This window comes from Sylvia atricapilla, chromosome 6 (genome assembly GCF_009819655.1).
Source record: "Sylvia atricapilla isolate bSylAtr1 chromosome 6, bSylAtr1.pri, whole genome shotgun sequence".
NCBI lineage: Eukaryota > Metazoa > Chordata > Aves > Passeriformes > Sylviidae > Sylvia > Sylvia atricapilla.
Window position 1 is genome coordinate 39,930,411 of NC_089145.1, and position 20,793 is coordinate 39,951,203.

The 20,793-nt window shown below is 44.4% G+C and overlaps 1 protein-coding gene across 2 annotated transcripts in view; it reads left to right on the forward strand.

The window, feature by feature from the left end:
• The first annotated feature begins 3,900 nt into the window (after nt 1-3,900).
• The window catches only part of HIF1A (hypoxia inducible factor 1 subunit alpha), a 30,504-nt gene continuing 13,611 nt past the window's right edge, over nt 3,901-20,793 (forward strand). The window contains exons 1-4 of one of the 2 annotated variants that reach the window (XM_066321616.1): nt 3,901-4,085; nt 18,446-18,636; nt 19,584-19,729; nt 19,824-19,908. In XM_066321616.1, the coding sequence (XP_066177713.1) occupies nt 4,051-4,085; nt 18,446-18,636; nt 19,584-19,729; nt 19,824-19,908 (457 nt within the window). In that variant the 5' untranslated portion in view covers nt 3,901-4,050. Of the gene's footprint in view, nt 4,086-9,087; nt 9,116-18,441; nt 18,637-19,583; nt 19,730-19,823; nt 19,909-20,793 lie in introns of those variants that run through there. The other variant, XM_066321617.1, reaches the window with a different exon arrangement.

Below are 20,793 nucleotides of genomic sequence, written 5' to 3' on the forward strand. Positions count from 1 at the left end.
AAGTGATTTAAAAAGTTTTTACCTAAGCAGAACCTCAGGTAAGAACACTGAACAAGGAACCCTTTTGATGTATTGCACATTATGTGAATCTGGATAGTGGTGATAAAGGTGCACAAGTGAATCCTAAGATATCCACGCTTATAGGCACTAAAATTGTCATTCAGAGAGTGACAAGATTGAAAATAAAATCTTACTGGGTAGGGTAAGGCGGGTTCTGTCGGTTACAACTGGGCAGTCCCTGGTCCAGACCACATCAAGTGCCTCTTGGTCTCTGAAGGGCACTGAGATTGCAGTCAAAGTAAAGAAGAGGCTTTCACTTTCTAGTGTACCAGGCTCACCAGGAACCACTTCAACCTCAATCTGAGAGATGAGAGAAGCTGCAATGGCTGCTCTGAGTTGCACCAGCCTTCCCTAAGGCACGGGAAGCACCTCTGTTATCACCACTTCACTACCAAAACTCCCTGGATGTGTTTGTCATTTCTGCACCCACCAGGAGATCCCTCACTATTTCACTGGAAAATTCTCTAAGGGCTGTTATGGTGACTCTGTGAACAGACTAAAAAGAAAAACCTGCACAGCTGCAGTGCACTGCTGAATTTCTTCCTATGTTTGAGCTGCCTAAACCTCATTTTGAAAGATAAAGTTGGCTATGAGCCCTTGGGGAGGGCTTCTTGGTACTTATGCAAGATACTTGAGGTTGAGTCTTGCTTAGATTGTTTTTCTTCTCGAGGCTCCAGTGAGCACAGAACAACAGAAATATCAGTAGTTCACAGCCACACTGCCACAGGCTATTGTGTTGTCACAGCTCATAAGCAAAGTAGAGCTGGGCTTTGTCCATGTTTGGATGGAAAACCTTGAAGGAAAAAAAGGAGTCAGAAACACCTGTGGCTCTTCTGTGTTTCTGACTGCTGTGGGCAGAAGCAATCTATTTCATACAGGAACTCCCTGTGATTGCTAACAAATGTCACAGTCACTGCTTTTTCTTCTTCTAAATAAAAAAATAAATCACCTCCCCCCCCCCCCCCCCAATACAGAACACCCATGACTGTATGCCAAAAACAAGTGCTTGTTACCTGCAAGTCGGGAATCCACAGCAGAAGTGTTAGGAAGGTACAGTACACCATCACTTTGTCCCTGCAAGTGTTTCTTATGTCACCACACGTGCACACAGCAGCTAAAGAATGTCACTTATGCCTGTCAAAGCTGCTTTTTTTTTTTTTTTTTTTTTTTTTTTTTTTTTTTTTTTTTAAGGTATCATTACTGCTGAACTGCAAACTGAGTAGTCTCATAAAGTTCAGCTCCACATGGCCACTTGAAGTCCTTGCTAGTGGGAGCCCACAAGATGTAAAGGAAGCTCTGTGGGGTCACTCCACTTGGAATTGTGTTGGATCCAGGAGATCCCCTTGGATGGCCTGGGACCCGAGGAAGGGAATTTGAACCCTGGACAGGGGGGTGTGGAGCCAGTCCAGGGGGCTCGGAGACCTTGGCACAGAGCCCAGGAAAACACCAGGTTTGATTTTAGCCCATGGAAGAGGCTTCTGACATTGAGAAAGGAATTACAAACCACTGGGACGTGAAAACAGTACTTTAGTACAGTAGATGATACAGAATTCAGTAATTTTAGAGTTTATAGAATAGAGGTAAATGCGGACAAGATGGTGGAATTTGGGTGGTACCTCATGTACTTCTCTTTCTTCCTCGTCCTCTATCTTTTGGGGTGATGATGGCACAAAGTAGTTAGAGTGGATTGGATCAAAGTAGAAATGACACTTTTAGTGTGGGCACTAGGTATTGGTACAAAATAATAACTAACCGACCTGTAGTTATCTGTATAAATGTAAGGGAACATCCCATCGGGAGGCAGTCTCCTCGTGTCCCAGCTGCTGTCTGGACCTCAGCTGGGAGCAGAGAAAATTTTGAGATACCAAATAATAAACAACACGAGAAACCTGAAAATAGACCTTGAGGACTCTGCTTTTTTATACCGATGCGACTCGGGGCTTTTAGAGGGCCAAGGACTCTAAATCACCTAAATCTCGGGTGAGAACCACTCCTCCTCCGAGAGAATAGTGCCTTTCCTGCCTCCCCAGAGTGCTCACACACGCATGACCGTGAGCTAAGGGCACAGAGCTAACATTTTTAACTTTAAATATGTGGGCCCTGCCCCCAGTTTTCCTCTCCTTGCTCCCGATCCAAGAAGCCACTCGCCTGTGTGGCCATGTCAGCGCCAGGTGTCCCCTGTCCAGCCCCTCCTGCTGAGCCTCCAGGGCCAGCCAAGGTCAGCAGGAAATCTTGGGGCTCTCAGATGAGCAGTGCCTGAGGCCAGGCTTGCATGGGTGGGCCGGGAGAGGAAATTCGGATGCAGGCAGTGGAAGGATGGCATTGGATTTGGGCCAGCCTGGATGGGCAGCAGGGAAGGCAGACAGGTCACAGTGGCTCGGCACAGCCCTGGTCCAGCCCCCTGGCTCTGCTGTTTGGTTTGGTTGGGGTTTGGGAAGTTGTAAAACTTGCTCGAAATGTGCCTAATTACCTGTCAGTTCCCCTTCTGGGCTGTCCAGCCGTGGAGTTCCCTTTAATTTACATGAGGTTCTGAACCCTTTAACTGGAAATGGACTACAAAACATGTCTTATGAGGAGTGGCTGCGGGAGCTGGGTTTGCTTCATCTGGAGAAGAGGAGGGTTGGGGGGGCTTCATCGCTGTCTAAAAACTCATAGAGAGGAGGTTCTAGGGAAGTCTCTGCTCTGTGGCTGCAGTGACAGGACAGGAGGACATGTCCTTAAGGCAAGACAGGGGACATTCAGATTAGACACTAGAAAAAAAGTATTTCACTGTTTGGGTTGGAATAGGTTGGAACAGGCTGTTCGGGCGTGGTGGAGTCACCGTCCCAGGAGGCGCTTAAGAGGCGCTGGGGGATGTGGTTTAGGGGCTACAGGGGCAACACCAGGTGCGTGCTTGGGCTGCATGATCTTAAAGGTCTTTTCCAACCTCGATGATTCTACGAGTCTAAACGTCCTGGGTTCTTATCGCACCACGACACCTTTGGGAGAGGCAGCGGAGTCAAGTATTGAGAGAGAAAGTCAAGTTACGTGAGAAAGGAAAAAAGAAGGAGATAAAGCAGGGACTGACTCTTCGCGCTGCGCCCACGGGGTTGCGATTTGTGGCAGGACCCGCACGGGCGGTGCTCGGCTCGGCAGCGAGCGGGCTGTGCCGGGCCGAGGCCCCGCCGGCGGGAGCTGTGGGCCCGCTGTGGGGCCGATGTGAGGCCGCTGTTGCCCATTGTGGGGTCGGTGTGAGGCCGGTGTGAGGCCGGTGTGAGGCCGCTGTGAGCCCGCTGTGGGCCGGTGTGGGCCGGATGTGAGCCCGCTGTGGACCTGCTGTGAGCCCGCTGTGGGGCCGCTGTTGCCCGCTGTGGGCCGGTGTGGGGCCGGTGTGGGGCCGCTGTGGGGCCGCTGTGAGCCCGCTGTTGCCCGCTGTGGGGCCGCTGTGAGCCCGCTGTTGCCCGCTGTGGGCCGGTGTGGGGCCGCTGTTGCCCGCTGTGGGGCCGCTGTGAGCCCGCTGTTGCCCGCTGTGGGCCGGTGTGGGGCCGCTGTTGCCCGCTGTGGGCCGGTGTGGGGCCGGTGTGAGCCCGCTGTTGCCCGCTGTGGGGCCGGTGTGAGCCCGCTGTTGCCCGCTGTGGGGCCAGTGTGGAGCCGCTGTGAGCCCGCTGTGGGCCCGCTGTGGGCCGGTGTGGGGCCGGCCGGGCCCGGGCCCGCCCCGCACACAGCGCCGCACGTGAGGCGCCGGCCCCCGCCCAGCTGAGCGCTCAGCTGACCCCGCGCAGGGGCCGGGCCGCGCCGCCGCTCCTCACTGGCGCAGCGCGGGCCCCGCGCCGCCCCCGCCGCCGCCGCCGCCGCTGCCGCGCCCGCACCTCCCCGCAGCCTGTGCCCCGATGCTCTGAGCCCGCGCGGCCCCACGCCCGGCCAGCGCCGCCATCTCCCCAGCGCCGGCCATCGGAGCCGCGGCCGCCTCGCATCCAGGGAGTCGGCGGGAGGAGAAGCCGTCCCGCCGCCATGGACAGCCCCGGCGGCGTCACCGACAAGAAGAGGTACCGATGCCGCGCCGCCCGCCGCCCGCCTCCCCCCCGCTCTCTGCCGCCGGCCCCCGCCGCCCCCTGCTTTGTTACCGCCGCCCCCTCCTCGTCCTCTTCCCCGGTGCCCTCCCCGGCCCGCGGAGCGGCTCCGCTCTTCCATTCCTCCTTCTCCTTCTCGTCCACGTCGCCATTTTGTCGGCGGGGGGAGCGGGCCGGGGCTCGGGGCTGGCGGCGGGGAAGCGGCCGGTGTCGGCCGCGGTGCCCGGGAGCGACGCCGGGGCTGCTCCGCTCCTGGAAATGAGCGGGCAGGGATTGATCGTGCCCCGAGCCCCGGCGCGCTCCGATCCCGCCGTGCCCTGGCTTTGTGCGGAAAAGGGGCCGGTTCGCAATCTGGAGATATTAAGCTTTAAAAAATCCCCAAAAGCCGCGCTGGGGAGGTGCAAGGGGGGTGTGTGTGGGGGGGTGGCGAGTGGACAATGTGAGTTGAGGAGTATGAATAATTCACCGAGGATTGTAAGCGCAAATTAGGGGAAGGGGGTTGGGGGGGGAATAAAAGCCTTAAAAGCCTTTGTTAGGCGTTGAAGTTTAAGGAGCCGGGGGCTCGGGTGAGCAGGTCCCGGCCGTGGGGCTTTGTGGGGGGATTAATTGCCGTCTTCGCCATCTGCAGAAGGTTTGTTTATATGGATATCGATAGCTTCTCTCGGCTTTTAATTATTCGAGATGCGTTTTGCTTGCCCTTGTATCCAAGGGTCATCTGAGCAGGTTAAGCGCCCTAAGTGTTACAGCGTGTAAGTTGTGTCGGGAAGGAGCCTGGGCGGCTTGTAAAATGGATGGTGAGCTTTGTGCTGGGCTGGGAGGAGGGATCGCGAGCAGCACCGGCTCCCTTGGAGTGCCTTTGGAGCCGTCACCGGGGTGCCGGGCTGCGATGGAGCAGAAGCGCCTCTGAGTCCAGGGAGATCCCAACAGGGGTGGCACACAGCCTTTAGTTTGTCTGCTCCAGGCTGGGGGCTCGAGGTGAGAAGAAGCCTGGGTGAAAATGTTGCAACCAAAATGATTAACGTGTGCTTTGCTCTGCTGCCCTAATTTAGTGGCAGGTTTAGGGGTTTGAGACTTGAGTTGTTTTCTGATACTTTTTTCGGTTTTTTGGGGGGGGTTTTTGTGTCTTTTTTTTCTTTTGCCCTTGAGCATTTATTATTTTTTACTTACCATTCTGCCCCACTGGAGGATATTTTTTTTTTTTTTTTGCAATTTCCTTATCCTGGATGTAATCTGCTTTCTTCAGAATGCAAGAGTCAGTATGCAAAGCTTATCCTTCCTTCCTAAAGGCAAGGCTTAAGAAAGAGAATTTGTTGTTTTCTGTTTCCTGCAGACAAAGTTCAAAGTTGGGAATGTTTCTTATAAAGGAATATTCAGATTACTCCTGTTGTAGGGTTTTAATGGAAAAAGTAAAGCTGTGTCTGTGGTACATTCATCCTGGGGGCTGTGCATGTATGGTTGAGCGAAGATGGCTAAGCAAAAAAGGAAGGATATGAGCTCAGCAGAGAGCTTAATGGAAATATCAAGCATTTCTCAAAAACATGGGTTGTTTTTGAAAGATATAGGTTTGATAGTGTCCATAGTCAGAATATGATGAAGGGAGAAATCCTTTATGTCCTGTTCTTTATCACCTTTGATGATAAAACTTTGGCTAATTGTATATACAGTACACCTCAATTTTGGCATGGGTTAAGATCCTTTTATTCCTTGCCTCTCCTTCTGCTTGTGTGTGGATAGTGTTTGACTCCTGATAGTTAATGTAAAGCTTGTTGTTTACTTAATTATGTGCTGTGAGATTCAGAAAATATGGAGTTCGACCAAGTATATGTCTCAGTCTTTAAAATGAAATTTAGTCCTAGCAGTATCTGGAGGTGTGGATTTTTATACTGGCCTGTTGAGTCCATTTTTTGATGTGGCTCCAAGCTTCTCATGTATGTACAGGGGTCAAGATTCCCTAAGAAATCAAATATCAGTGCCATGGTTAGATACTGAATTATTTGAGTTTCAGCCATCTTCAGTGGTTGTATCACTTTGATGTGCTCCTGGGTTTTCCCCCAGGTGCTGCAAGGACAGCGTTTCAGTGCATGGAGTGGGTGAAACAGAGTTGTTGGGAGCTTTGTTTGCTCATCGACTCTCATTTGAGCCAAATTTGAGGCTTTTGGTGAGGAGTATGAGATTTTTCTCAATATTCTTTTAACAAAATCCAGTGTACAGATGGCTGATGCAATGAAAAGCTTTTCCTCAGGTCCGTGCTGTGACACTTCACTATTAGCAGAGGAATTCTGATGCCTTTTTAAGTGAATGAGCCATTTAGGGTTATGGGTTAGTCGTTACTTTTGTTGTAGTGGCTTGCAGCTGGTAGGTAACCCAGATTCATTTTTCTAGTGTGCTGTAAGTCTTTATAGCATAAAATAGTGCTATAGGTGTTAAATAAAAATGATAAGTGATGTCTGGAGTATTCATTCTGGGCCTTAAGATGGTATAAGCCAGTGGAATTTAATATCCTTACATGACTGCCCTGCAGAAGAACTTCAGCTTTTCAATTTCTCAGTTAGGCCTTGAGACTTATTTTTTTTAGTGTCTAAGGGGGAAGATTTGGAAGACCAGGGTTTTTTTGCTGGATTTTTGCCATTGAACTCCAGCTCCAGAATCTGTCTGAGAAGCCTGTATCCTGTACTGATGGCTCTGAGGGGCAGTGGCTACCCGTTTTTTCTTAAACCTGTGTGAGGTTTTTAGGATTGTATGTGCCCCTGCTTTTGTCTGTTAATTTCTCTCAGCGCTGGGGGAACTGAGCCACCATTGCCAGAGTCGAAAGTGAATACAAAACTCTTTTGTATAATCTGGGCTGTAAGAAGAGGAGGAATCTTTCAGTAAATCTCCTGTAGAGTCTTCCCACAGGTATGGGGAAGGCTGGGTGGTTTCTGGCTCATAGAACAGTGGTTTTACTGCTTTCTGGATTTTTCTGGATTGTTTGCCTTGCCATAGGGCTTAGCTCTGTTGTCTGTTCTTTGCATTGCCTTAAATATGAAAAGTTTCGTGAATTCCTTTAATAAAAATGACCAGAAATGGTTTTCCAATGCCTACTAAAGATGAAGAGGACAGCATAGTGCTACTGCCCACTCTCATCAGCATCAAGGCACTGAAAATCAGGGAAGAATAGCTGTGGAGGATTTGCCTGTTGCAGAATTTTTCCATGATTTTGCTCTGCTGGTGCTTTGGTTCCATTTATCAGTGAAGGTCTGATAATTTGGCAGTGAGCTGATGGAAGCAGCAGGAGGGTTTTCTGGTTTTTGTTTACAGTCATGCTTGCTTTGCCCTTTAAGACACAGCGTCTCGAGTCTGCAGTCTGGGTCTCTTGATTGGGGTGCCTGAAATACCAACAACCAGTCCACGCTTAGCTAAGGGGGCTGGTGCAGCTGTGATGAGATGGTCCAGGTTGTCAGGGGGTCTGTAACAGGGTGATGCCATAGTAAGAGGTTTTTCTTTGAAGCACTTTCAAGCTTTTCTAGCAATTCAGCCTTCTGTTGAAATGCTTTTCCTTTCCGGTGTCTCTAGAGGCACATCCTAGGCCATTTTTGGAAGGTGTGGAGGGGGGGGAACAAAGATAAGAGCTTCATGCTCTTATCAGCATCTGGTGTGGCGTTTAAGTGAACTGTTGGTTTAAAGGTGGAGGTGTGAAGTGGATAATCGATTTTATTCTCTCATTTAATTGCCATCCCCATCTTCTGGTTGGTTTGTCTCTTATCAGAAGTGCCCATCAAGGGCTTACTTAGGTTAGGCTAAGGTGGCATGTCCTTTGTAAGCCTTGAGGAGCTGAGAAGCAGTGCCAGGCTGTCTTCCTGCTGCTGCCAGAAGAGACCATGATGCTGTCATGTGTGTAACGCGTGGATTCACCTACAGGTGCTTGCTTCCTCCCTTGCGCGTTGTGCAAGCAGCCATAGACCTTTGTTCCTCCCTATCCTTGAACTATAGTGCCTGGAGTTTATGCGTCTGGGTCCAAGACTGATTGCTGATGGTGAAGTGGAAAAAAAAAGTTAGTCAATAAATATTAATTACACTGTCAAATGACAGCGGCGTTGCAGTGTAAGCCCAAAACTCTTAAGATTGTGCATGTTCCCGTTGGTGCGCTTTCAGCCTGGAAGCCTGGAGGACTCTTGCTGAGCCTCTGTTACACAGTGGATTGAATCCTTCAGTGTGTTCATGTTGCTCAGTAGTAATATTGAACTAATTTGTGTTAGAATGCTGGATTTCAAGTGGGTTTGCATGAGATTTTCGATATTAAAGGGAACATTGAACGACAAAAGCTGTTGAATTTTGAAAATCTTTTTTTTTTTTTTTTTTTTTTACACTACCAAAGAGATTTTGGCAGTATTAATTTATTCCTGAAGGGCTTTGGTGTTAGAACACGCCAACAAAATAATTTTTACCTGTTTGTAGAGTGTGCATGGTTAAGTAAACCCAGGAGGGAAGTCCCACATAGTTTAATGGTGGTATACAAGAGCATCAAGCTTTTCCTGATGATACTTCCAAGGAGATGCAAATATCAATTCAATTACAAGATGTGTTCTTTAAAAAACAAGCACATTCAAAACAAAAACAAATCTTGGAAGAGCCTTACAAGAAGGCACAGTAACCCATACCTGTTCCTACCTAGCAAGCTGGTGTCCAAAAAGAAGGAATGTTCCAGATTACAAGTCATCAGCTCAACTGCAGCTTTTATCTTCACATACACAGTTATATGGGCAGGTGTTTACATGCCTCAGAAAAACCGCCTAGGTAATGCATGGAAAGAACTTAGACCTTAATCATCTTTTCATGTTATAACAGCCCTTTGCCTTTTGAATTCGGGAAAGTTTGAGCATTTTGAGCCTCTCCTGAGAAATTTCCTTTGTATTAGAGTGAGTAGAAGAGAATTCAGGAGGATCTGAGTTTTCCACTGAGAGCTGCTCTGAAAAGGGAGACACAGGGAGGTTTTGTGACACTGGAGACTACAGAAATGGCCCAGGAGAGAAGATGAGCCTTTGCACTTTTAACTAATGACTGAAAATTCTAGGAAGATACAGGTTTCCAAATTACCATTGGATGTGAAGCCTATTGAGGTTTTTCTCTACTGAGATCCCTGCTATTTAGCTTGGAATAAAACTCTCTATGAAAATTACATTCTGAAATCATTAGGAACATGGAATCAAGTGAATGTATGCCAGCATTTGTATTTTTTTGAATGCAGTTTACGTAGGTGACGAACACTTCAGAGTTCTTTGATGTGGAGCCACAGCCTGGGTTGAAGTTACGCCTGTTCATACCAGCCTGGGGGTTGGGTTTGAGATCTCAGACAGAGAAAGTTGCACTGATAAAGAGGAGTTTCATCATGTGCATAATCTGTCACTTCTTCTTGTTGAATTCTGATAACACTGGGACTTGTAGAGAAATGTAGCCGTTTAAAAGCTTGAGGTATTTTAGTACTAAGAAATTCAAAATGGCTTTGCTGGCTCTGGAGAAGAACTGGTGCTTCAAGATGGTCCATTAGTCGTTCTTTAAAGACACCAAAGCATAACAAACTATGTGAGTGTGTTAGCAGAGATGCTGTGTAGCTTCTGTTTAATTTGGTGTGAATGAATGCTCCTTAAGCATTTTGAGAAATGTTACAACAAATCTTTTAACTCACTGCATTAAAGTAGTCTGAACTTCAAGTGAAGAATTGAGGATACTGAATCAGCAGCACTGATTATAATTACAGCAGTGGGAGGTTTTACCAAGCAACTTATTTAATAACTTTTTGACTCAAATTGTTGTAATCCTGGAAATGTTACCTGAAAAAGATGACCTGTTTTGTTTACCAGAATGAGTTCCTTCATTGTCATTCCTAAACCAAAACTAGACTGATGTCCCTTTATGAAAACTTGTGCATTTCAAGAAGTAAAAGGATTTGAGGCCAAGTCTCCTGGTTTTGCTCACAAACGAGGATAGAAAATGGACTGTTATGATAGAAAGGGAGTTACTAGAGGCTTACCTAACCTTATGTTTGCTCCGTGCTCTGTCCCTTGGAAGAAATAAAGTAATCTACATCAAATACAAAAGCTGCAGCCTCCACTAGCTGTACTAAAGAAAGGAATGGTTTAGCTGGGGATGGGAATTTTGGTGGTCAGGCCTTCAGAAAGGACTTTTTCCTTGCACCCTATTCAGTGTATTGGATGCTGAGCTGACATTGCTGCAGGCTTTTTGTCCTAGCTATTGTTGTAAATGTTTCTCTTGACTGCTTAGTGGGTCTGTTTGTTCTTTATTCATATAGAAAAATAAACCTTGATATCTCTTCTGTTCTTTTTTTTTTTTTTTCCGCTGTTCTTAAAACCTTTGATTACAAAATACTCTGTTAACTGAAAGCAGTTGAGGAAGTTGACGTGAAGGGATGAACTTGGATAGAGGCAAGGAGCGAAAATGTCCAGCCTCTAGTCTTGAAAACCAAATGCAGCGAACAAAATGGAAGATACATTTTAATGTCATGATTTAGACTAAAATGAGTTACTTTATCAAGAGTCTGCATCTGTCTGAAGGTAGACCAGTTCCTAGCTAAAACATTGTTAACTGAGAGCCTGACAGATGTCTTGGGGATATGTTCTGTATAATTTTTTGTGAGCTTGGTAGAAGCAAAAGCAGAAGGGCTGAAGGGAGGAGAGCACTTAGTGTCTAGTTCTGTCAAGCCCATGTTCAGATATCTTTTGAATGGCTCAGATTTTTCTGTAATAATAAACACAATTTAACTACCATGTACCTTCATCCTGAAGGATAATTAAGGAGGTAATTGAGGTAACTAATTAAGAAAAAAAAATATACTCAAGGAAAAAGCCAAATAATGTAGCTGGATTTTTTTTTTTTCTTACACGCCACTACTGTATGCCATATGGCTATTTTGAAACAGTATATTAGGATGCAAAGGTAAACTGTGAGTGGGTTACATTGTATAGTAAGACATGATAGAATCACTTCACCAGGATCTGAATTAGAAATGACAATATTTAAGCTTTTCCCTTCTTACTCACACTTTCTTCGTGGGGAGGTAGTTGGGGTTTCAGGTCAATTCAAGGCCAAATCCCAGTGATGGATATAATCTTGTCAGCGTGGTGCTGTGCTGGCTTCAGGCCTTTAAGGCTGTGCTGCTGGCTCCTGTGTGCTGTGATTTGTCTGTAGGATGAGTTTATATGGACTTTGTGGTGTCAGTAAGACTTCTCTAGGTGAATTGACTGAGGCTCCTCTTGCTGCCTCTCCCTACTCTCATTTTGCAAACTCTGGTGGCTTTCAGAGCATTTGTGCTGCTGTAGCTAATCCAGGCTGACCTGCCTGCTTGCTCTCCTGATTTGTTAGAGTTTTATCAGTTAGAGGTTTGTTTTGGTGGTAGTCAGACTATGGGAAATGCCTGTAACTACCCTCATGTAAAGAAAATGGTTGAAATTGCTGTGTTAGAAGGAAATATACAAAGGAATGGATTTTAATAGTTTACGTACAGTGGTGTTTCTGCTTGGATATTACATTAGTTTCTGCAGTTAAATCTCTTTTGAATCATTCATACTCTATGTAAGGAATTTCTGAGTTATTTTCCTTAGCTGGATTAGTGGGCTGTGATGTTCATTAATTCATGAAGAGCAAGACTTTCTTCTGTGTAATCATGTGCTTCTGATTACACACGAGGTTTGGGTGTGGGTTTTTTTTTTTTTTTTTTTCTCATAAGAACTCTGTACGCAGACTATAACATAAGAACTAGTAAATAAAATTGGCCATAAAGCAATAAAACTTTAAAAGGAAATCACGTCAAAGCAAGGTGTGTCCAAGCTGTAACCCCAAGCTCATGGAGAACTGGCAGCTGAGAGACTGCAGTAATTCTGTAGAGCTTCAGTAGGAGGAGGGAGCACCCCTCCCAACCAATTTGGAAAAAGTTTGTCTGCTGAGGGTTGAACAGTCTGGGCTGCTGGTCAGGACAGACAAGTGTGACACTGCAGGGCTGGCAGGGAGAGGGAATGGGGCTCTCGGGGCTGCCTGCGACTCCGGGCCATGTTTGTGTGGGTCTTTCTCAAGACTTGACAGATGCTGCTAACACTGCACCTCTGTCCCCCCCACTGAAGTTTATCAGCTCCTTAGCTCCCCATATACCTAAATAACTGGATTTGAGTGGTATTCTCTTTCATTATAAACGAGTTTTTCATGTGAAGTTGTCGATAGAGCAGTTCCACTGTTTTAGTTTCTCTGGGCCGAGTGCTGGGCTTGCCTGGGCCTTCTTTCCGCAGAGGAATAATTTCACAAGTATCATGGCTAGCAGCTCTGGACAAAACGCAGACCTTACAACCTGTGAAAAAACCCAAGTGGTTGTGTATTCAGCACAGTCAGGGGAGAAGAACTTTGTCCTAACACTCTTTGGCTGGTGAGAGTGGTTGGTGGGACATCCTTAGCTGAGCCATTCACACTCCACATGGACACAACTGGTTATTCTGGGTGTTCTGCATGGTATGGCTGCAAACCAGGAGCTGCCCCTCTGTCCTGTTCAGTTGTGCTGCCAGAAATACTTGGCTTAGGCTAGGCCTGAAAAGGTGACCACGTTTTATTTTACACCAACCGCAGGAATGCATTCAGCCTTAAAAGTTAAACGTGAGACCACTTGCAGGTCTACTTTCTAAAGTTCCAGTACCATCCTGATGTCATATACTTTTAATATATTACTGTGTTGAAGTATTTGCATCTTTTTTTGGTGTAATGAAGAAAAAAATGAAGCTATGTTAGAGTGGATATAGCTTTTGTGACTTCATTTCTAAACCAGGTGTTTCCCACAGTAGTTTTACAGTCTGAGGAGGAGAGACTACTAACATGAAAATATTATCTGAATCTTTTACTGGCAAATGATGGCGATTAATGGCAGAACTGAAAACTAGTTAAAGCTCAAGATGTTACCAGATTCGAGGCACATTGCCAATTAGGATTGTTTCCTACAATGTATATTTCCACGAAACTTTAGGAACAAATAATGTGATAAATACAAAGCCACTTGGTTGAAGAAAACACGTCTAAAGAGAAAAAAATGTGAATTGCCCTTGGAGGATGTTTATATTTTAGAATGTTTTCAAAACCTGTATTGAGAAAGATGAGCCTGGGTTAATTAAGCATGCACAAGTTATTTTATGTGGGAACTGAAAACACCTGTAGAGTAAAATGTAGCTGATTAGAGAAACAGTAAGTTTGAATGGGAGAAAATCTGTAACCATAGTAAAGTGACATAAAGAAAACTTCTTGATTTTTTTTTTGTTGTTGTTAATTTAATATTATGTACACACTATAAAATCTTTCTTAACACTGGGTGGTGATTTTAAAAGCTAGAAGGAGACAAAGCTGACTGCTACACATTTTAAGTTCTATCCATTGACCATTTATTTATCTAATTATTTTCAGTTACTGATGGTATTTCCATGTTTTTGGAGTTTTTTTGTCTATTTGCCATTGGTAAATAAGGAGGAACAAGCCAACTTATATGTGGTGATTGATTAGTTTTTTACTCAGGGAGTTGAAAAATTGGGCTGCATTTAGACAATTGGAGGCTCACATGTAGGAATCTGCTGGGGAGGGGTCTTGGGGATGGTATGGAGAACAACGTGTTATTTGGGAGATGCTGTTCCCCAATGGTATGTATGACCGTGATGGCAGGAGTTGCACGCTCAAGTAGAGAGGCCAATATTAACATCTCTAACTGGTGGGCCCAGGGTTGCTGCTGATGTGCTTTGCTCTCAAGGCTGTTGGGCAAATTCTTGCTGTAAAGCTTTGGTTTTATTCACCATTATTTGAGGCAGTGAGTGGGAGTCCAGGTTATAACCTTCGGCTGAGCTCTTGGGTCAGCTGCAGCGAGTCCTGGTCATGAAATACCCTTTTGCTCTGGGTCTCTAACTCAAATATCTTCTGGAGCTCAGATTTTATTCAACTATTGCATGTAAACATCTCTTATAAGTAAGAAGTGGTATTGGGTTTAAAGGCATCAAGTGAAACTGCTTTCAGTGAGCCCTGATGGATAACGTGCTTATGATTCTCTGCTTCTGTATTCTCGTGGTAGAAATACGAAATGGAAATGAATGTCTGGCACTGAAATTGTGCAGGAAAAATCAGACCTGCAAATGCATGCAATTTCCTGTCCAGCACTGGCATTTCTGATATTTTCATTGCATGTATAATCCACTCAGCAGCTGAGGTTTTCTTCAGGCTCTTGAGGTGTTTTTGTTTCATGTCAGACTGGCAGCAGAAGGCTGCAATACAGCTCTGAAGTCTGGGGTTTGTTTTAAATGGAGCTTAGCTCCTTTTCTGCAGAATGCTATTTCTGTTGAGAAGATCATGAGCTTTACACAGGGGCAGTTCCAAAAGCACAGATAAGAGAAGTGATATGATTTGTTTAAACTGATTTTGTGGCACTTCACATCTCACTGTTTAAAATCCCCTTCTCTGAGCTCCCTTTCCTTCCCCTCTGGTTGAGAGACTGCTCACTTTGGAAGTACATTTTCTTTACAGGAATTCAGTGTCATTTATTTGACTACACAGAAAATTGTGAGCAGCTATATATGCTGATGTGTGGGGTTTTATTTACTTTATGCAATTGTAACAAAGCTTAGAGTAGTCGCAATAGTAAAGAATTTTTTCTTTTCTTTTTTGTAGTTTGGTGGCATTTCAATGTTGAGGCAACAATGACTTCACTTGGTAATTAAACCTCATTTGTGAAAGACCTTTTCCCTATTAATTTGATCCATTAAAGAAACGCTCTTTGAAGCTGGTAGTTAATCTTCCTATTTAAATGGCTGGGTTTTACTCAGATTGGTTACAGCTTAGGTTTAAATAGCAGCTAAAAATAGCCAACTGTTGTGCTGTACAGTTTAAACATCTATCTATAGTAGTAGCCTTTCTAGAAAGGAAACATAGTAAAAGGGAGAGGAGACTCTGCCACTCAGGCAGCATTGGTTGGTTCCAACATCCCCTTTTCCTTGAGTTTTGCCCATCAGCTCCAGCTGGCAGAACTTGATGATCTTACTCTGTTATTAATTTTTAACAGAAAGCACTATGGGCTGGATTCGAGCAGTGTTTTAGTTGGTAATTAATAATTCAATGGTCACGAGAAGTTTTGACTGTTTTCTGCTGAAGGCTGCTGCCAAGGGTGCTAAAACCTGGCAAAAATCTGGAAACTACCCAAAGTATTTTCAAGAACATTAGGCTGTCAGGAAAAAAAATACAAAGACTGAAATCCCAACTTGTGAGGTTAGTGTCTATTTTCATCACTTGAGTGCCCTCTGTGATTCACACAAGCCTGACAAACCTGTGGACTTGAAGTGCTCAGCTTGATTGCCAAAGCAGGGGAGTTTTAGCTTAGAAGTGTCTGCAGTTGGAAAGGAAGCCATGACAAAACTGCTGGAATCTGGGTGGATGGCAACCATTTACTTCGAGTAATTCTGTCTTGAGGTTTTTGTTGTAGGATGAACACTTTGCAGGTGAAGGGGTCTGAATGAGTAGCTAAAAAAATCAAAGGTATAAAGAGAAACTGTGTAAGGCAACAGAATTGCCTGTGCTGCTGTTACAGTTTCAGCTAGGGATAGAGTTAATTTCCTTCCTAGTAGTTGGTGCAGGGCTGTGTTTTGGAGATTAAGGCTCGACAGCACGCTCATGTTTTAGTTGCTGTTGAGCAGTGCTTACCCTGAGTTAAGGATTTCCCATGCTGTGCCAGTGAGGAGATGCACAGGAAGGCAGAAGGGGGCACAGCCAGGACCTGAACTGCCCAAAGAGATATTCTAAACCATGGAGAGTCATGGCCAGTGTGTAAACTGGGGGAGTTGGCTGGGAGGTGCTGGTCCTTGCTCTGGACATCAGTCAGGGGGTGGTTGAGCAATTGCACTGAGCATCACTTGTCTGTCTTAAGTCTAGTTTTCTTTCTTTGTCTCCCTTGTCTTTGCAATTATTACTTTGTTTCAATTATTAAGCTGTTTTTAAGTTGTCTCATGGGTTTTACCTTCATTGCAATTTTCCTCCCTGTCCCACCAGGGTGGGACAGGTAGTGAGCAAACAGCTTTGTGGTACTTAATTGTGGGCTGGGGTTAAACCACGACAGTTACCTTGAAATACCTTTGGCTGAATAGAGTTACAGTGAAATCTGTGGGCCAAGAAAGAGGACAAAGAGAATCCAGATTTTTTTTTTTTTTTTTTTTACCTCCACCCTTAGTTTTCCACCAAGAGAAAAGGTACTTGAGGCCTGTCTTCAGTAATAAATATTTAATGAGTCAGGTTAAATAGCTGAAATATTTTTGCAGTATTGTTAAAGGTCAGACTTTTCGTAATGGCTATTTCCAGATATACCTGTATGTCAGGAGCCTCAAGCTTCTTAGACCAAGATATCCATCACTACAATAAGAACACATGTTGTCACAGGGAAATTCAATGTGAAGAAATCTGCAATATGGGGAAATATTGTCAGATATTTTAGGCTGCCCTTCTGAGGGACATGAACTTATATTCACAGAAATCAATGGGACTATTGTATGACCAGGGTTTTTTACAGCTATAATTCCCATAAGTTAGTTTTCCAAAGTTCTTTATTACTATTATTATGTCAATCTATTAATGTTTCTCATTCCACAGAAACAATTTTTCTCTGTTGGCAGTGGCAGGAGTAGGAGGAGAAGATTGTGGGGATAGCATACAGTTTTATCAAGCTGGTAAAAAGAAATGTAATTTAAAGAGAGATTCTGATAATTTATTCTGTCTTTTTCATGGATTATTAAACTTCTTCCATGTGTCAAGGCATTCATGTTTCCAACATCCAACACAGTACTGTCACACCCACATTTCTGCACAAACTAAGCAAGGTTTTGGTCACTGTGGGTAGCACAGCTAAAGGACCGAAAACATGTTTTTTGGGTATGTATTTGCTAACACTTGAAGAGGGGAGATACAGATTAGATATTGGGAAGAAGCTCTTTACTCTGAGGGTGGTGAGGCCCTGGCGCAGATTGCCCAGAGAAGCTGTGCCTGCCCCATTCCAGTGTTCCAGGCCAGGCTGGATGGGGCTTTGAGCCATGGTGGAAGCTGTCCCTGCTCATGGCAGGAGGTTTGAAACTCGATGATCTTTAAGGTCACTTCAAACCAAAACCATTCCTTGATTCTTTGAATCTAGTTCATTATGTCCCAGGGGTCATTAGCTCATGAATTGTTTTGCTCTGTAATTTGTGGTAACTCTCACAAGAAATGTGTGCTAACTAAAAGGGGCTTTTTGCACAGATCCACAAACTAAGCAATGTGAATTTGACAGTCATAGTAGATGGCTTTTATGTCTTGTGAAATCTTAAAAAAAGTAGTTCTCAAACTGCAACTGCCTTTTATATCTCAGGTGAGTGCAAAATGAAGACAGGGTGCCTTCAGAAGATGTAAATGTATAAAAACAAAACTGGGCAATAATAGTGTGTGGTTTTGTATTGCTCATTTAAAAATAAAAGTGCATTTATTTCCTCAGGGGCGACAGCACTGAGTTCTTGTTTGCACATGTGAAAAATTTGGAGCTCCTATGTGAAAATGTTTAGTTCAAAACTCATCTGACCAGATGCATGAGACAGAAGTGACCGGATGTGGATGTTGGGAAAAGGGGGAATTCTCCTTATTACTGACAGTCTTCACTGTTTCAGTGCTTTCTCTCAGTGAGGTGTTCTTTACCTCATGTTCTGGAGGAGGCAGATCTACAAAGGCTGTGGAAAGAGAATGAGGTATCGCTTTCCGGTATAGGGGAGACTCTGGAAGGGGCTTTTCTGGAGAAACAGTGAATCATAGAATCATCATCATAGAATGGTTTTGGGAAAGGGACTTTCTGGATTGCTTGAAAAGCAGCATATCTCATGTTAAATAAATATCCTTGCTTATCTGATCTCTGAGGTGGGCTTTGTAAGGATGGTAAAAAAGGAAGAACTTGGAGAATGTATGTGATACATGATGCTGGAGCTTTGAGCTGGAAATTATTTGCTCTGTAATTTATTGAATGGACTTGAAGGGTCAGGATTTGGAGGCTGGGGGGGCAGCACTCAAGAGATAAACTGGAAGGGTTCTGAGTACAAAAGTATCTCTTTGAAGAACTGATCTTGTTGGAAGACTGTGGGTTTGAATTTAGTTCTGGCACAACCCGAGCGGGGCAGAAGTCGATACAAAGAATTACACTTGCTCTTTTAAATTGAGTCTTTACATTTTTCAACTTCCTCAACTTGGTTTACTTGGCTGCTGGGCAACTTAGTTTCAAAGGCACATATCCCGGAGAGCTGGGTTCCCTGCATTCATCCGAAACTTTGTTTCTACAGGATTAGCTCCGAACGCAGGAAAGAGAAGTCGAGGGATGCAGCCCGGTGCCGGAGGAGCAAGGAGTCGGAGGTGTTCTATGAGCTGGCGCACCAGCTGCCCCTGCCCCACACCGTGAGCGCACACTTGGACAAGGCCTCCATCATGAGGCTCACCATCAGCTACCTGCGCATGAGGAAGCTGCTGGATGCTGGTAAGGGAGCAAACCTGGCACCATCTGGGAGGGAAAATGAGGAAGGATCTATTTGTATGACCTGTCAGAGTAAAATAAATGAATGTGTTATTAGATGTGTGCTTTCTCTGAGAAGGTGGGAAACCTTAACAGTAGAAATCAACTATTGGCAATGGCACAGGAGAAAATCTGCTGTTCTATGGGCTTCATTTTTTCTCTTTCTGTTCTGGTGATCCTGGTTGTCTCATCACAGCTGTAGTGCCCTTTTCAGTCTCATCTGACCCTTCTCCCAAAGTTAGATTCCTTAAACCTCTTTTCCCACTAAACTTGTTTGTTCCAGCTGTGCTTTCTTGACTGTAGGTAATTGGTTCAGGGTTGACTGAGCTAAACTAACTGTAGTTGTGTTCCCTTAATATAAACTGCAAGGAAAAGTTTTGTAAATTGTGTTTCTGTGATGTGCTCCTCTGGAGGTGAAGTCAGCTGGAGGTATGTTGTCTCTGCAGCTGCAATGGCAGGAATATCTGAGTCTGGTTGGGAGCCAGTAGCTACTAGCCTGCCACAGGTGCTATACTGGTTATTTGTGCTCAGGCATGTGTGCCTCTGCTGTATGGAGGAGTAACTTCAGCAGCCAGTCTGAAAACTCTCCCAGAAAGCCCCTGAGAGAAGTTTATAATGCCTTTTGACATGGGTGGTAATTTTTTTGCCACATAGACCTTTCCCTTGAGGTGGAAGGGATATTGGTTAATACATAACAGCACAGAGGCTTAACCTCGCTCTGATTTTCTGTGATTTCTGATACCTTTACTAGGGCTTGAAAAATTGAACTGATCACTTATCTAAATGAATTATATTGGTTTTGAAAGGCCCTGCAAGATTGGCTCCTTGCAGACTGGTGCCAGAAGTCATTCCTGCTGGCAAGTGAAGAATGGCTGGTGTTTGCTTAAACAAAAATGTGTGGCTGCTTGCAGGTGAGCTGGAGACAGAAGCCAAAATGGAGAAGGAACTGAACTGTTTCTACTTGAAAGCTCTTGATGGCTTTGTCATGGTTCTGTCTGAAGATGGAGACATGATTTACATGTCTGAAAACGTGAACAAGTGTATGGGACTCACTCAGGTGAAATACTGACATTTCCTAAGACTGTTTCAAAAAGCTGTTCCATTTTTGTGTATGTGAAGTTAAACACCCTTATTCCTCTTAATTTTTGCAGTTTGAGTTGACGGGGCACAGTGTATTTGATTTCACTCATCCATGTGACCACGAGGAGCTGAGAGAAATGCTTACACACAGAAATGGTGAGAAGAAAAGGGAAAAAATCAATTTAATTTACTTATGGATAGTTTCTGTTGGCATTAATACAGTTGGATATCTGCCAGAAAATGATGTTGAGTTAAAAAGCTAATATGTTTTTATTTCTTAAATCTCAAATTAAACCTTGTTGAGAGACACTAACAAAAGGAATAACCAAAATGTTTTGGCTATATCCTAATTATAGAAGAAATGAGACTTCATTAGGATTTTTTAATCTAACAAAATTAATGACTGAAATGGAGTTCTTGAGGGTTGAAGGTATAAATGCCTACAGAAATAAAATTAAAGGTAGGTTGAATGAGAATGATTTTAAGCAATTGCTGTAGGGAGACATGGAGAAGCTCAGTTGGTGCATTTGTCTTGGTCTGGTCTTGCCTTTACAGGACAGGTGAGAACAGTTGCTTTCTCCAGAAATCTATGGTGGTATACCCTAGACAAAAAAAAAGATACTGTATTTAAATTTTAGGACACCAATCTGGGAATACTTGAACAGCTCCAAAAAGGGCATTGGGGTTGATGCTTCTCTGCACCTTTTAATTGGTGCATGAAATTGGTATCTATTCACAGATTTCTGGCTCTTCACTTCTCCATCTGAGGGAGCGAACATTGTGTTTACATGTGCTGTATGCTTTGAAATTTAACAATTGCCCATGAATTACAGCTTTTATGTCTTCTAAGGATTTGATAAAGGCCATAAAGACTTGGCAGCCTGCATGCCTCCAAACAAATCTGCTTTACTCAGTAGTTAGAAGACTAAAATCTGACCTCTCTACTTTCTCTTTCATCAAATGAAGTTTATATGGACTCTGAATTCAGACAGTGATAAATTAATAAACCTGACCTCTGCTTCCTTGTAGAACTGTAGATTT